This window comes from Numenius arquata, chromosome 15 (assembly GCF_964106895.1).
Source record: "Numenius arquata chromosome 15, bNumArq3.hap1.1, whole genome shotgun sequence".
In the NCBI taxonomy this organism is placed as follows: Eukaryota; Metazoa; Chordata; class Aves; order Charadriiformes; family Scolopacidae; genus Numenius; species Numenius arquata.
Window position 1 is genome coordinate 4,905,789 of NC_133590.1, and position 12,612 is coordinate 4,918,400.

At 43.6% G+C, this 12,612-nt stretch overlaps 1 protein-coding gene across 1 annotated transcript in view; it reads left to right on the forward strand.

The window, feature by feature from the left end:
* Nucleotides 1–12,612, forward strand: part of SORCS3 (sortilin related VPS10 domain containing receptor 3) — a 313,553-nt gene that overhangs the window by 221,317 nt on the left and 79,624 nt on the right. Inside the window, exons 6-7 of the mRNA XM_074159130.1 lie at nucleotides 2,378–2,442; nucleotides 9,724–9,842. Coding sequence (XP_074015231.1) covers nucleotides 2,378–2,442; nucleotides 9,724–9,842 — 184 coding nt within the window. The remainder of the gene's footprint in view (nucleotides 1–2,377; nucleotides 2,443–9,723; nucleotides 9,843–12,612) is intronic.

Here is a 12,612-nt window from a genome sequence, read left to right on the forward strand (position 1 = left end):
AACTAATTAAGGAAACAAGTAGATGGCACTGGGAAGGAAATTCAAGCTAGAATGACATGTTTCAGGAGACTTCTGTCATCCCCTGGTGCTCACGTAATAGACGTTATCCAGAGAGCTTGTGTACGCAAACACATGATGATAATGTGTATTTTGGATTTTATTTGGAAATGCTTAGTTTCTTTGAATTACAGTCCCTTTTGAAATGGATATTGTTGTGGCAGGCCTTCTAGTCATGTTTCTTATTACCAGAGCTGGGAGTGGGTTTCCCCGTTGGTGTGGGGGGAGGCACAGTGCCCTCTCCACCTGGAGGGCAGGGACCCAGGAGGTGTTGTGGGGAGCAGATGAGGCAGCCTGGCACTGTGGTGTCCGGACACAGCGAATGTCTCTGGGTAGAAGGCTGGTGTCTCGCTTCCAGAAGGAAACCTGGAGAGTGCTGCCTCCAGGGGGAAGGCTGAATTTAAGTAAGAAGCCTGTTGGGAAGTGATGCGGGACAGGTCCCTAATACGTTCCCGATCTGTACCTGAAAGTGCTGATATTACCCTCCATTTGGTAAAGTTGTGATGGATAGATATGTTGGTAGGCACATACTTCTGTCCCGACTGGCATGTCATAGTCAAGGGTCATGATTGCTGAACAGTTGAAATTAAAGCATTTACAGCTACTTATGGGGAAAAGGCAGAAAACTTCTGCTATGGACTAGAAAGATGTGTGCCCTTTCGATATATACTGGGAAATGATGTTGCTGCACACCATTATGGTTTTCACTGACATTTTAGGGAATTTCTATTTGTCCTACTGTCACTTTTAACCGTGTCCAGATTTCGGGAGATTTGACCCCAATAATTACACGGTCACAGGGCCTCAGGCCCATTCTGGCATCCTTACCAGTTACAAACAGCGCTTTCTTCCTTGTGGGATCACCCGAAAACTGATGGTAGCGATTAAGGAGCAGACTATTTCTCACTGGGAGTAGAATGATGAAAGCTCTGCCTGTGCGGCTTTGTGTTGTTGTGTTGTGTTTTTTTGGCCACAATTCACAGTGTGCTGTGAATGGACTCGCTATTGATGCGGTGCCCTAGTTAACAAGCAGTGCCAGTTTCAGTTACCTACACAGTGGGTCATAATGTTGTTGTTTTGGCATTTGCAGCACTGGCTCATCTTAGCTGTACTCCGGCACATTCATATCTTTGTCATCGCTTCAATCACTATGTTTTCTGTGAGATCCACAAAAATGTACCAGAGCATCTGTATTTTGTTTGTTCTTTTTTTTCTTCTCTCTCTTTTTTTTTTTTTTTTTTTTAATGTTTTAGCTGTTGATGCCCCAAGGATGAAAGCAGCAAAAGATTGTGATAAAAGTGTTTCAGAACATTAGGGAATTGTGAATGTTGGCTGGCTCAGAGGGAATCTATTATTTACAATCTACTGTATCAAATTCAGCTTCCACCAAATTAGAAACTGATTTTTGTCGTTGTCCCTTTTTAATCTAACCCCTTGGTTAACTCAGGAGAAGCAGCTCCATAAATCACGTGGACATCTATGGATTTTTTTTTTTTTTTCCCCCTGCTAGCCATTGCTAGGACTAAATGTTCATCTCCAAGTGATTCTTATCAGCCAGGACACTAATAATAACATTTCTGTTCTGGGCTTGACTTTGCCTCTGCCAGGAGGAAAACTGTCTTTGTAATGTGCTTTGCAAAACATTTTTAGGGAGTAAAAGAACAATGCACAGGAAGATTTGACTTGAGGTTCTTGGGTTTTAACCATTGAGGTTAAAGAAACTCATCACACCTTGTTTCGTGAGAAGGACCATGGCATGGGATCATGGGATGAATAACAAATACTTTTTCAAATTTTTTTTTTTTTTAATCAGAACTTCACCATGCATATGTGCATCATTGTTTTTCTTTTGAAGTTGGGGAAACTGAGGTAAACAATAGCAAGATTGCCCAGCAAACCAGGAGCAGATCAGGAAACTCAGTCTCTCATGTCACTATTCAGCCAAGTAAAACCCCTTTTTAATTTGCTGTCTGTAAGCATGAGGCTGCCGTGCCCCCATCTTTCCTTCGGCATTAAAACAGAGCTCTGGCTTTACTGGATTTTGAAGCCAGCTTGCTTTGCCCGCTCAAGAATGATCATTGTAGCCGTGGTCTTGTAGGCAAGGAACAGGCAAGTTCACCCACCAGCGCCTGGAAAGGTGTCTTCCTTAAAGGTTGGTATGTGGCCCCTGGGGGTGGGCTGTGTAGAATAGGAGGTAGGGCCCTACATGCCAGGTGTCACAAGGTAGACTTGGTTTGATTTTATTTTACCTCACCCTCTCTGTCTCTGATTGCAGCCTTTTATCTAACCAGCTACCTTCTTTCTCTCTCTCCCCCCCCAGGTCGGTGACTGGTTTGGATAAAGAACCTGACCTTGTGCACATGGAAGCCCGAACAGCTGATGGACGTGAGTGCCTGCAGCCAATGCTGAAAATGCGGGCTTTGAGTCAAGAATGGAATAGGAATGGAATTTCACTTTACTCATTTTCTCTCCCCATTTAAATTTTAATTGATAGGAAAGATGTGGATCATGGGATTTGATGTGAGGCATGTACTTAGCCCCTGGGGGGAAATTCAGAGGCTGCAGGGCTTGTGTTTGTGGAGAGACCGTGTAGAAGCACAATCTGTTGGGCTAAAAAGCCATCTTTTTAGTTTCATATTTAGCTGTTTCAGTATCATGTATTTTACATGAATCGTAAAGAGCAGGGCTACCAGCACTGTGCAGTGCAGCCTCTGTGCATTTCCAGAGGTGTTCAGAACAGCTGGGTTTATACCTGGAAATTTGAGAAATAGCCTACAGTCAGCTGCCTTCTCTGCCCTGAATGTCCCTACGCCCCAGGTACCCTTTGTCTCATATTGAATGTTCAGTTTTGCTTATGATATATGAATAGGTGCTCCATACAAAAACATTGCAGGTCTTGAAAAGGTGCCTGGATCTCATGTAAGAAATAGAAAAAAAAAATATAATTTTTAACCCCTCATTGAAATGGATCTGGCCACATTTGCAGAAGAATGAATTCCTATGTAATTAACCTCCAGCTAAGACGACAGTAAGTATTAGAAGTAAGTTGATTTTTTCCACCACTCTCTCTAAAGTGTTTTAGGTATTTCTCACAGGAACTACAGCCTGGTGGTGCATCCAGCTTTACTCCAGCCCAAGGCTACACAGCAATGGGACATGTGTCCCTTTTACACTACAGGGACAGTGTAGAAAGTGGCATAGGACTGAGGTTGTAGAGGATTTCTGGGAGGAAAAGGCCTCATTTTTGTTGGTTGCAAACTTTTCTCTGTTTTAGTCAAGTGCTGCGTAGGCCAGATGCTGTGTGAACAAGCTCCTGTCTATCAGGGTGGCTTCTCTGAGGCTGTGGATCTTCTAAAATCACTCATTGGCCTCCCACTGCTATTTAGCGATGGCAGCTGGATAAATAACCAGGCAATAAAAGCTCAAGGGCGACAGCTGTTTGTTGAATATGTGGAAAAAGCAAAACAGGCCGGCAGGTGGGTGGGCAAGGTAGGGAGGCTTCTTCAGTGCCTTTGCTGCTGTGTGTGCTGTTGCAGGGATGCTGGGAGAAGTGGCCAAAAGCAAGTGAAAAAAGCAAGCAAGTAAGCAAACAGACTGCTGGTAGAGTTTGTTTTCAAACGAGGTTTAAACTTGCTCACCCAGCTATTTGAATATTGGATGTCTCAAGGGTGTAGATGCTTCGTTTGAAAGATGCCTCCCCGGTTCGCAGACAGCTCTCTTCCTTCAGGTCTTGTTTGCTCGGGGGGGTTGCTGTTTGTTCTTGTTTTAATGTCTAAATTCAGCCTTTTGAAATAGGCAGTTGATGGTATTGAGGTTAGTTATACTGTAAGTCAGAGCAGTAGTTCCAGCAAAACAGGCCTATTGCAAGCCATTGTCCCAGCAGAGGGGGGGGGGACAGGCGAGACCTGGCGGGCTGTGCTGGCCTTGCTGGGGGACAGCACCAAAGTCACTCCTCTCCCAGCCAAGCACAGCACAAAAGAGCTGTGTTGCTCCAATTAAAATTTTTAAGGCTTTAAACCATATTAGTTTGTGTTACAAAACATCAGCTGCCTCAAAGCTATAGCTTCACCTGGTGTGAAATGGCAGAGCTCTGCGTACTTAGGAATGGGAGGCTGAACTTTTCTCCTAGTTGGCTCTGGAGCCAAAATGGGCCTTCGTGCTCTCACTCAAATGACTGAGGCACTTACACCTGCAGGAAGATGGGTCCCTGTGGTTATCTCCCCTTGATCGGAAAGTTTCTGATGAAAGTTTTCCTCAGTAGTGGGGAGAAGGAAAGGGAGGCTTTTTTAATGCCTCTTAGGTCAGTCTGGTGGCTCAGTCACTTCTGTGATGCGTTAACAGACACACATTTTAGTATTCCCGTTGCTCAGTTAAATACAGGGACAAGAATCCATGCCTTCAATGTCCCTCGCCACTTGAAAAGTACATGATTCTTCTAGAGGGGGCATCTGTCTTTCCCCTTCTGTTTTCCTCCATGCTTTTTATTTAAAAAAAAAAAACCACCCAGAAATAAAACAAGAGAGGCAGGGAGACAAGTAGTATTTAGGATTAGACTCCTGAACTTGGCGATTCTTTTTGCTTTTTTTTTTTCCTTCTATAAGTAATGAGACTTTGTAGGGCTACAAAGATGAGGGGCCTGGAGCATCTCTCTTATGAGGAAAGACTGAGGGACTTGGGTCTTTTTAGTCTGGAGAAGAGAAGACTGAGGGCGGATCTGATCAACGCCTATAAATACTTAAAGGGTGGGTGTCAGGAGGAAGGGGCCAGTCTTTTTTCAGTGGTGCCCAGTGACAGGACAAGAGATAACGGGCGCAAACTTGAACATAAGAGGTTCCATCTAAGCACGAGGAGGAACTCCTTTCCTTTGAGGGTGGCAGAGCCCTGGAAGAGGCTGCCCAGAGAGGTGGTGGAGTCTCCTTCTCTGGAGACATTCAAACCCCGCCTGGACATGGTCCTGTGTAACCTGCTCTGGGTGGACTTGCTCTGGCAGGGGGCTTGGACTAGATGATCTCCAGAGGTCCCTTCCAACCCCATATCATTCTGTGACTCAAGAACCTGTCTAATACCAATTCAGACACTGGTGCACAAAACATGCCCTGTGGCTGGGAACAGGTGGTGGGGACACGCCAAGAGTCTCATTCATCCATAAATGAGTCAAGGCTATGAATAAGCTCATGGTGCTGGGAGGTGAAGTCCTGTTCACTGCTCTGGTGTCTGTCCTCCAAGACATCTTGCCCCATGGTTTTGTCTGTCCGGTCATTAGGAATGGTAGGGTCTCTGAAAAATCATCTGCCCCAACATCAAGTCTCCTTAAATATTTGCAAGATGCTGCTAATTCCAGTGCCTAGTTGATAAATCTGTTCCTGTCTTTTGTAGTAGATGAAGTTTTCCACGTTTTTTTCTACATCGTGGCAGAGCTATTGTGGCAGAATAATAATCTAGGCTTGCATTTTTAAATTATAAAAACATGTAGCAGCCTTGGGCACTGAACCCTCTGCCCGGGTGTAACAGGCAGCAACAAGGACAGGGTTGGATGCAAGGGAAGTATTACGAATACACTGATACAAGCACCCACCAGCAATCCTGGGAAAGATATATTAAACTTTCTGATGTTCAGTGAGATAATCTTCTCCCCACTCGCAGATACAATGCAATAAACAGTATTTTAATTAAAGGGGAAAAAGGAAAAAAACCTAACCAGAAAGATAAAACTGGGTAACTAATTCCTGGGGAACAATTTCCAGTTCTGTCAACATTTCTAGGTCCTCTTTTCCTTTGGGGGAAAGATTATCAAGGCCAGCTAGTTTTTTCTCCCTCCAATGGTAACCTTCACTGGCAGTTTATGACTTAAGTCTTGCCTGGCATTGGGACCTGACTTAAGCCGAGCCAATCTGCCAATGCCACTTGTTTCCATCAGCTGTCCTTCTCCCCGTTAGCCATGCTGGCCAGCCATGCCTGCTTTTAGCTGGCTTGTTAACCGTGACAAGGAGGAGCAGGTCCTGCTGTCCTGTGTTTCTGGAAGCCACGGTAACCTGCAGGTAGGTCTGCCATTTGCAGCCTTCAGCACAGTGACAAATTGGACTGTTTCAGTGTCTCCCTTCAGGGACATGCATCTTTGGGTCAGAGAGGACCTCTTGTGTTCCTGTTTCCCACCAAAGCTATCATGACTGGCAGGCAAAGAAGTAGTAGCTTGGCTTATTTCACCAGTTTATCACCGTAAATTTCAAGAAATTGCTTCAGTTTTATAACTTTTAAAAAGGGTAAAAATACACCCCAAATTCTCAAGGTGGGAGACTATGTTAATTAGCAATGGGGAGGCGTTTTGAGCTTCTTGACTGGAAAATGGCAGCGCATCTGAGAAAGCCATTCCCTAATCCTAAGTGAGATAAGTTGGTGGGAAGGGTTTGTGCAGAGGTATGGATGCTGGGATTTAAGCTGCAGAAAACCTTCCAGGCTGCTTGATGTCCATATTGGCTTATTCACAGATGGGCCTAGAAAGCAGGGATGTTGGGTTACAAGCGCGAGAAGTTTTTGAGGAAGTCTAGGAAATAGGGAGCTCTTCTCAACTCCTTTTGCAGTTGAACATAATAAAAAGAACCCAAGCCCTCCCAAACGCCAAACCCCCTAATTCTGGTGTTGTATGGGATGATATATGAATTGGAACTAATCCCTAGGTATAGAGGCCAACCTTCCTTAAGGCATGCATCTCCCAGTGAAAGGTAAGCAAGGCTTTAAAGGCATAGCTTGGACACATGCCACCTGCCCCTCTGGGTGGTCATCATTTTTCTTTGTGGCTGTGCAAAATAGGGCTGAAAATTAACGCCCTTCAGAGAAGAGGGAGATCATAGATTGGAAGTTAGGATGCCCTCTTTTCTCTTAGTTGACATTTTCATTGAGGAGCCGTGTATTTTCTCTGTAGTGGAAGATGTGTTCTGCAAATGGGACCATAACTCATAAAGAGGTCATACCCTTCAAGATGCTTAAACATGGACTTGGGGTTGTTTCTTGCTTCCAGTCACACACAGATGTGAACTGTGTGCTTTCTTATTTTCACCTGATTTTAAATATATTTTAAAGGGAATTATGTCTCATTTTTTATGGGGCAGCAAGAAGCAAGGCAAGACTGAAACTTATTTTTGTGTCCAAAGGCAGACAGGTGTGAAGATAATTTTTTTGTGTCTGTGTTTTCTTTCATAGGCCCTGTGTTGTAAAATATATGAATATAAATAAACAAGGACTAAATAGAAAATGGGTAGTGAGCTACGCCCCTTCTCCACCACCAGCTTCCTGTGAATATTAATCAGGTGCTGTTCTTTGAGTATATATGATTGCTGGTGTAACACACTCAAAATGACACATTTCCCAATAGGCAGGAAGCTAGTTGTCATGTCAACACTTGTGATTTATTTGCATTTATTTGTGACAGGTTTTTATTCCTCTTCCCATTCTGTCACTCAGCAGCAGCAAATTATCCCCTTTTTGGAGGGATAAGAATATCCAGGCAACTGTGTGGGAGAACATACTGGAGGGAATGAGCTTCTAAAAATACAGCTCCTGCCCTCTTCTCCTTGTTCTGCGTAATTTTAGTGCTACCTCAAAGAACAAGTCAAGGCTGCTGAGCAATTTGGGTAGCATGGTAGTATATAAGACCATGTCGTTTTCTGAGAATTTGCTTTTATCCACCACAAAGATGTCTTGGATTCCATGTTGAGGAGATAAATAGGTGGTCTGGACCAACTGTGTATGTGTCAGTTGATGAAGAATGTTAATTCATCCCAGCTGAGACTGCGACCTCTTTACTGCTGCTGGTATTTTATGCTGGGAGAAAGCACAACTCCGATACTCCAGTTATTTGACACTGTTGCTAAGTCAGATATTTGTTACCATAGACTTTAATTAGCTCCAGATACTCTGAGCTGGCAACAGCAATGCTTTCTGCTGGTTTAGCATCATCGCTGGGGACTACATTTTCATTGCTGCGCCAGACCTATTGAGCTGCTCTGAATCAGCCATACAGTCCTGGTGGTTCCAATGCCTCAGTGCAGGTCCGCAGCCTTTAAACACAGACCTTCAGCCATGCAACTGGGCATGAACCTTTATTAGATTAAAGCTTGATTGTACTTTGTGCCTTTTTAAAGACAATATCTTTTTAAAAAAGTATTATTCTTGTTGTCAATGCCTCTGACTTACATTTTATTTGCATTCTTAAGAATCTGTTGGTGGGACAAAGCTATGGAAGGGGAGACTGCCTGTTTGTGAATCTTGACTTTGAATCTGGGAAGGGAGTTAGCTGAGTGTCAGAGGATTTCAGTCATGCCCCCCAGTGCTTTCCACTGAACCACATTTTGCTATCACTGGAAAGACACAGACTAAGGACAATAGCAGGTTTTATGGGATAGAGAATCATATAAGCAGCTTTTCCAGGCTAATTACTGTCCTTCTAAACTTCCCTTTTATCTTTTTGGGCTCAGCTTGACAAGATCCTTGTTAATAAGTGCGGCTATGAACTAAAATCACTGCAGCAGGCTCACCCCAGCCCTTATAAACTCACTATTTTCTTCCTTGATGGTCTGTGCTCACCCTTTGTAGAAAAGCGAACAAGTGCGTGAATCTAAGAAGCCTGTAGAAGTGCTGCAGTGAAACAGATACGACCCTTTTATCACTGCAGTCGTCGTCTTAGTTGTATTTTCATTTTCTCCCTAATTTGCAGTTTTCAGAAGAGCAGTTGAAAGGCAGAGATGGCATATTTAGATTACCTATATCCAGAGACACAGTGCTTTGATTGTTGTGTTTCATGAGATCCTTTCTTAGCCTGACTGAAATAACACTTAATCCCCTATAAGCCCTGCCAACTTGCTGGAGGTGAGCGCATCTCTTCTTGCCACTCCAAGCAACTTTCTGTATGTCTGCCTTTGCCTTATGTCTTCTTCATCGTCTTCTCCCAGTCCTGCTCCTTCTCTTAAGCAATGCCAAGGTCTGACAAGGCATCCCGTTAGTGTGATGGTCTTCTCATCTCCTCTCTGGACAGAAGCGTTTGATGCCTCTTGCAGTGCATATGTCTACTGTTGGGACTGCTCAGCTACTTATGCTATTTCATGTCCATGGCGTTTTCATACCTAGCCTATGTTGGCTATAAAGACTTAGTTTTGGGAGATGCTTGTCATTTTTACAGCAAAATAAGTTAAACTTAATAGTGCTGGGTTAGACGTTTTTTCTTCTTGTGTGTGACTACCACAATTAAGACCAGTCATCAAGGCTAGGATATTTCAGGGGGAAGATGGGGATATGATTCCTAGCAGGGTAGTGGAGTTGATAAATTCTACCTGGGGGGCTTTTGAAATCTTCTTCTGCTCCATATGGTCTCATCATCAGTTTTCTGATGCATTTATGATTTGTACCCTCCATTTATGGCTTGAACTCCAGTCGCCTGAGGGATATCTGCACAACAGAGAAGGGAATGGTGGGTGTAGAAGTGTGATGAATTCCTGACTCCAGAGAGCAGTTACAGTTTTAAAGGCCGGAGGTAAATCATGCAATAACATCTAGCTAGTTGGAGATGAGGTTAAGATTTCCCTTCAGAGACCTCCTTTCAAGCTACTGGTGACATTTTCAGACAACAGGCTCCTGTCTGTGTATTTCTCATGTGTACATATTCTCCCATTACAGACACCCACTATTTGACCTGTCGGATCCAGGAGTGCTTGGAGACCAAAAGGAGCGGGCCATTTTCGCGCTCCATTGACATCAGCTCCCTTGTTGTTCAGGATGAATATATCTTCATCCAGGTATGTTGGCTTGATACAAATGTGACATGAATTCTGCCTGTGCGAGGTGTTTGTTCTGTGCAAGGCAGGAGGCATATTCTTAGGACAGGTACATGGGAGTGCAAGTCATGAGAGCTGGGAGTCTATATCTGCCTGCTACAAATTGGTGGTGCAGTTTGGGATAAAAGAGTTGATACCTCTGTTCATCAGATGGTGAATCTAATATATTTTGAAAGTTCATTCATCGATAATCGTAACAGTCCACGGGTTTCACAGGAGCTCTAACTTGCTATTGTTGTGGCTGCTTGGAAAATACAAAGAAGCTCGGGATGAATTGGAGAGAACGGAGAACAACAAAGGAAAGGCGTGAGTGATCATTTTAACAAATGGAAAGGTTTATGCTGATTTGACAGTCAAGTAATGCTAATGGAGCAAACAAAGATCTGCAGTAGGAGGTAAAATAGCAGTGAGATTGGAAAAAGATGTTACAGGGCAACTTCAAAGTGGAAGATAGCAGTAAATTTGTCAGCTAGTTGATGGTGATTTTGGAGATGAGGAGAAAGAGACAGAAATTGAATGAGAAACTACTTGTTTTTGAGATTTTCTGAAAATACGTGGGCTGGATGGAACAAGTCCATCTCTCCCCATTTCATACCTGTGGAAGTGTGAGAATGAACAGCACACGATGGAAGAACAGTTCCTCAAGATGTGCCATTTGGGTGAAAACTGGGAGCCAGGCTGCAGTGATTCCAGGTCATAGAAAGCTCAGGAGAAACAGACATTACAGACATGATGATGTTAACTGCTTGTCACCAATGCTGAAGAAGGGGAAGGAGATGAGATGAAATGGAGCTTGGATCCAGGTGGTACAGAAAAGACATATGCTTCCCTTTTTGAGCAAGACTGTGTTACGTTAAAATCCTATTTAACTTCCTTGGGGGAAATTTTTTCTTGAATGTATCCAAATTATAAGAAAGTTCTGCTCTGTTTATTGTGAAATTTTCTTTGAAATGGGAGTTTAAGTGGGAAGGCTGATAATTCTGTGCTGGGATTTGGTGGAGAACTGGATCCCTATGACCTGGGAGGACTGCAATTCGGAAACTGTGTGCACTTGAGTAACATTGGCAGACGACTTCTCCTGGGAGTAGGGCATTCTGCTACTCTGGAGATGACCAATTGCTATGGAAATCACAGCTCCCCTCATTCCCCCATGGAAACCAGCCGGCTCCCACTTCGGCATCATGGGGAGACTTGCTGCTAGAAAACACTGAGAATGTAGCTTTTCCAACTTAGCAAGTCACGCGTAAGAGACTCTCTTAACCTGGTGGTTTATGGCTGTGGCTGAGGGTATTGTGGAACATCTAATTCTTTAAGGCCTCATGCTATGAGGCCTTACAGACATTTGTCATTCCACAGCTCCCACCGGTGTTAAAACAAGGCTGCTCTGTCTAGAAACTTGGACTTGCAGTGAGGACATCCTCAGGAATCCTCAGGAAGCCTGGTGTGCACATTCCTCTGCCTCAAATTAGCAGGAAGCGGCTCAAGCTAATAGCTGTTAATTGCTTCAAATTAAAAAGAAGTGTGTGTGTGTGTATACAAACACATGCATGTATGTGTATGTAATACTTCAAGTGCCTTGGCTATCCTTTGCAATGTTTTATTGTCGCTTAATGGGTGGTTGGAGTGCAAATCATATAACCACACTTTAAAAAAAAAAGAAAGTTAAATGTACACACTGAACATTGCTGCTGCTTTGGGCAGCAGATTCTCCCTTTCACAGGTTGCCTGTCGCTTTCCCTCTTTTTTGGATCACACTTGCAGGATTCCTGCCTGTCCAGCAGCCTGTCGTAAGCGGCTGCACAAACTGGGCATGGATTGAGTCCCTGTAGTACTCGAGTAACAGGCAGACACTTCAGATTCACAACACACACCTCCCCGAGCTGAAGGTGTGTTAAATCCACCGTGTCCGGCATATGGTCGATGGGCTACGCAGAGCGTTTGCTCAGTGCATATGTAGGAGGGCTGATACGTCCTGGATGTATTAGTCTCACAAGCCATGTGATGTGGCTGCCTATTATGGGATGTGTCAGATTGATGGTGTGTGCAATATCTCATGCATATCATTCTGTCTGGATAATCTTGGACAGAAATACGGGAGCCAGCTCTTTTGAATTTCAAATATTAGACAGAGATGAATAAATAAATATCAAATTAAATGTTAAGAACCTGGTGAGGTTTAGTAGCTGCATGAAGGATGTGTGCATGTGTTCTGATCTGCCTGTGCTGGAGCAAATCAGAAGTAATGTCTTGGAGTAGACAGAGGAACTCGTTTCTTTTAACTTTTGTCATGAAAACAATAGATTTTAATCGAAACCAGTATCTGTGTTCCTCTAGAGTGAGTGGAGAAATCAAAATCTTCAGAGGCAATTTGTCTTCTCCTATTGCACCTATTGCAGGATGAGATAGGTCTCTCTCTGAATACGCCTTTCTCAGAAGGAACTTAAGTATAGCTTAGAGAAGAGTCCTAACTTTTTGACAACTAAAATTAGGGAAGATGAATCCCAGCTATTGACATCAACATTTTAGATTATCTGCATACAGTTATTTACTAGTGAATATCCAGTCTAATCAAGTTGATGAGCTGGCCTGTATTTTTAAGATCCTTAGGAAGCATGAACCTGTGTAACTATGCACTCAAAGCAAATGGAATGCTATGGTGCATAATGGGTAGGGGAAAGAAGAAAATGGAAAATGTTATAGTGCCATTATAAATCAATGATTCCTTATCATG